Here is a 3,643-nt window from a genome sequence, read left to right on the forward strand (position 1 = left end):
AAAATTATTTAAAGCAGCTTACTTCTTAAATTTGCATTTTTATTATTTTTAATACAAAATAATAATTTTTTTAGATAATAAGCGTTACATGTGTGATAAATGCGGGAAATTATTTGCGAATTTATTCAACCTTAAAAGGCACAAAAGGACATTTCATAATAATGGCAAAGAAGCTTCTAAACCGAAACAGGATTGCGGGTCAGAGGGTAAGAGAAAGAGGCTCGAATGGAATCACTCTGACGCGGACTTAAAAAGTTTGTCTCGGCAACTTTAATTTTCTGTGTAAAATTGGCTACCAAATAAATGGTTTTTGTAATATATACATTATTAAGTATTCTTGTTCTAATGATATTGCAAATGACGGAAAATTTAATTACAACGACAACTCTTTAAATAATTGAACAGCGCAGCGATTATAGGAAGAGAACATGATTTTATTATAAAACATAAAACCGCTAGACATGTATTAGCATTGTAGAAAATTGACATGTTAGACAATACGAAAAATATGTATTCATTCTTTTATATTAATACTAACTTTTTTTTACTTTTATTTGTGTGTAGTTTCTCTGTATTATAAAACTTCGCAAGAAAAACAAAAAAATCAAAATAATGTCAATTTTACGTCATATTGACTAAGAATGACTTTTTATACTAACATTTTACCTGTTTAATTTTTAGAAGATAATTAAAGGTTACCGTTTTTCATATTCAGATATTATTGTAGTTCGCAGAAAAGTTGAGTGATCGTACACAGAGAAAAAATGTTGTTGATTCAATTGAACGTCGACGTCACGGGCTGTTACAAGCATATGCAGTTGATTTATCAGTATTTTGTTAATTCAATGACATAATTAATCAAATCAAGATGTCATGCTTTTGTTTATACTGCAAATGTTTAAACAAAAATATGTTTGTGGCAGCCCGTGACGTCGACGTTCATTAAATCAACAACATTTTTTTTTCAGTTTATTAAAAATTATATTGTTAATTAAAATATTATTTTAGAAAAACAAAAGTACGAGTTGAAGCGTAAGCAAAGAAATCTCAAACGCGAATTTAAAAGAAAAAAGGTACAGGAGTACTGGTTGAGTCGTAAGAAAAGGTCCGGAGGCGACAACTCTGACACGGTCACGAAAGGTTTGTCTCGGCAACTTTAATTTTTTGTGTAAAATTGGCTACAAATTGAGTGGTTTTTGTAATATATACATTAATTTATATTCTTGTTCTAATAATATGCAAATGACGGAAGATTTAATTACAACGACAATTCTTTAAATAATTGAACAGCGCAGCTATTATAAAAAAGAACGTGATTTTATTATTTTAATATAAAACATGAAACCGCTAGACATGTATTAGCGTTGTAGAAGATTGACATTTTAGGTAATACTAAAAATATGTATTCATTCTTTTATATTAATGCTAAGTTTTTTTTACTTTTATTTGTGTGTAATTCCTTTGTGTTATAAAACTTCCCAAGAAGAACAAAAAAGTCAAAATGACATCAATTTTATGTCATATTGACTATATTTATGTCATTTTTTTAGTCATAAAAATCTCGATCTCGAAAATGACTAAAAAATGACTTTTTATACTGGCTTCCTTACCTGTTTAAATTTTAGAAAATGTGACGTACGTTTTTCGACTGTGTAGATGCAATGCATATTATTATGAATATAATTTAAGGTTATCGTTTTTTATATTCAGATATTATTGTAGTTCACAGAAGAGTTGAGTAACTTTTTAAAAATTAAATTGTTGATTAAAACATTATTTAAAGCAGCTCACTTCTTAAAGTTGCATCTCTATTATTTTTAATACAAAATAATAATTTTTTTAGATAATGAGCAAGAGAAAGGTGCCGATCCCTCCAGACAAATGGATTCAGGTTCAACTGGAGATAATATGCAAGCTGAAGGTGTCGATTCCTCCAGACAAATGGATTCCGATCTAACTGGACAACCGGACAAGTATGTATGCCATCTCAGGTTAAGACTATTCTGTTCTTTGGACGTGCTTTATAATCATTTAGAGGTCCACAAATTTAATCAGAGTTATCCTTGCTACAATTGCGATCTAACATTTATTTGTAAATCCCATTTCAGTGCACATACGCGTTCGTCGCACACTGTTGGTCGATGGAAATGTGATTTTTGCACGAAATCTTTTGCGGATTTACGCTTGCTTTCACAGCACGAAGAGAAAGAGCATAAGAAAGAAAAGGAAATGCGAGACGGAGATGCCGGTCCTTCCAGACAGATGGATTCCGGTTCTAAATAATAATTGAAAGAGAAAAGGAACGTAACAATGTGATAATTGAAAAAGAAGAGGAACTCGATCCTGCCTGGCCGTGACGAAGACTTATCTCAACATCTTGATTTTATACTGAACTGCACACCAGATTGAGAAGAACAAAATTGAAGACGTTGAACCTATTGAACAATCCAAGGTTAATCAGCAGCGCGATGACAGCTCCAGACAGGATATTTATGTAGCACAACAAGAAGGCGACGAATCTTTTGGATCTGTTTCGGGCCTCTTGCAATACTCCTCTTCATCCGATATAAATATGAAGATTTCGAACTTCTAATAAAGAATATTTCAAGTCTCTAATCTTAAAATTGACGCGCAAAAGCCGCAAGCATTGACAAGTAGAATCGAGTTGGTCGAAGGCGAAGAAGTTCAACAGCAAAGTATACATTGCTAAAGCATTTTGCACAGCACCAATATGACAGGAAATTGAAATGTAAAATTGCGACACGGATTTCAGTAAGCTCGACCAATGGTACAGATACAAATGTCAAAACGAAGAAAATATCGCCAAGATAAAACCGTTTAAATTTTGGTGCAACAAAAATTTCCAACATGATAAAAATTTCGAAATTCACCTACTCGATTCTATCAAATCCAAGCCATATTTAAATGTAAAAGACCAGTTTGATTTGAAATGAATTCCGATTAATTTAAATCTTCTTCAATAAGTAAAAATCAAAAATTATTCTTTTACTAATAATTTAATGTAATCGCATAATGCAACTTCAAAAATATATGGATGTAGATAGACAAACATATATATATATATATATATATGTATATATATATATATATATATATATATATATATTTAAAATTTATATTTATATATAAATTTATATTTATTTATATATAAATATAACTATACTAGCTTTTCGGACCGCGCTTCGCGCGGTCCTCAAAGCCTTTCTATTCGGACCGCGTTTCGCGCGGTCCTCATATAGCCTATATTAAATCCATTTTAACACAAAAAATTAATTCTTTTTTTGTATTACCGCGAACTATTTCCACATTTGTTGTCCGACTTTCACGAAATTTATATCAAAATAAATAAATTTTTTTTGGATGATTACTATGTTATCTATTTCTTTCTCCCAGATATTTTATTTTACACCGCGTTTTGCATAATTTAAATATTTATTATATATTTTTATTTTTATTTTCTTGTTTATTTTAATTTCCACACAATTTCATATTTTTTAAATATAAAACATTATTTTAGTTAATATATACTTTAAATATTTTTTTCATTACTTAATTATTATATCCTTTTTTACATTTTACTCAATTTTTTTTATTTCTAATGTACCCACCGCTAACCCGCTAT

The 3,643-nt window shown here is 29.8% G+C and overlaps 1 protein-coding gene across 1 annotated transcript; it reads left to right on the forward strand.

Annotated features, from left to right (window-relative positions):
• The first annotated feature begins 78 nt into the window (after nt 1-78).
• On the forward strand, nt 79-3,051 carry LOC114937882 (uncharacterized). Its single transcript, XM_085485052.1, has 4 exons — nt 79-206; nt 1,009-1,140; nt 1,844-1,973; nt 2,109-3,051. The coding sequence occupies exons 1-4, from the start codon at nt 89-91 to the stop codon at nt 2,281-2,283; spliced, it is 555 nt and encodes a 184-aa protein (XP_085341178.1). The 5' UTR covers nt 79-88; the 3' UTR covers nt 2,284-3,051.
• Nucleotides 3,052-3,643: the final 592 nt, after the last annotated feature.

Source organism: Nylanderia fulva, unplaced genomic scaffold, assembly GCF_048542155.1.
Source record: "Nylanderia fulva isolate GAGA-0341 unplaced genomic scaffold, ASM4854215v1 Scaffold337, whole genome shotgun sequence".
NCBI classification, from domain to species: domain Eukaryota; kingdom Metazoa; phylum Arthropoda; class Insecta; order Hymenoptera; family Formicidae; genus Nylanderia; species Nylanderia fulva.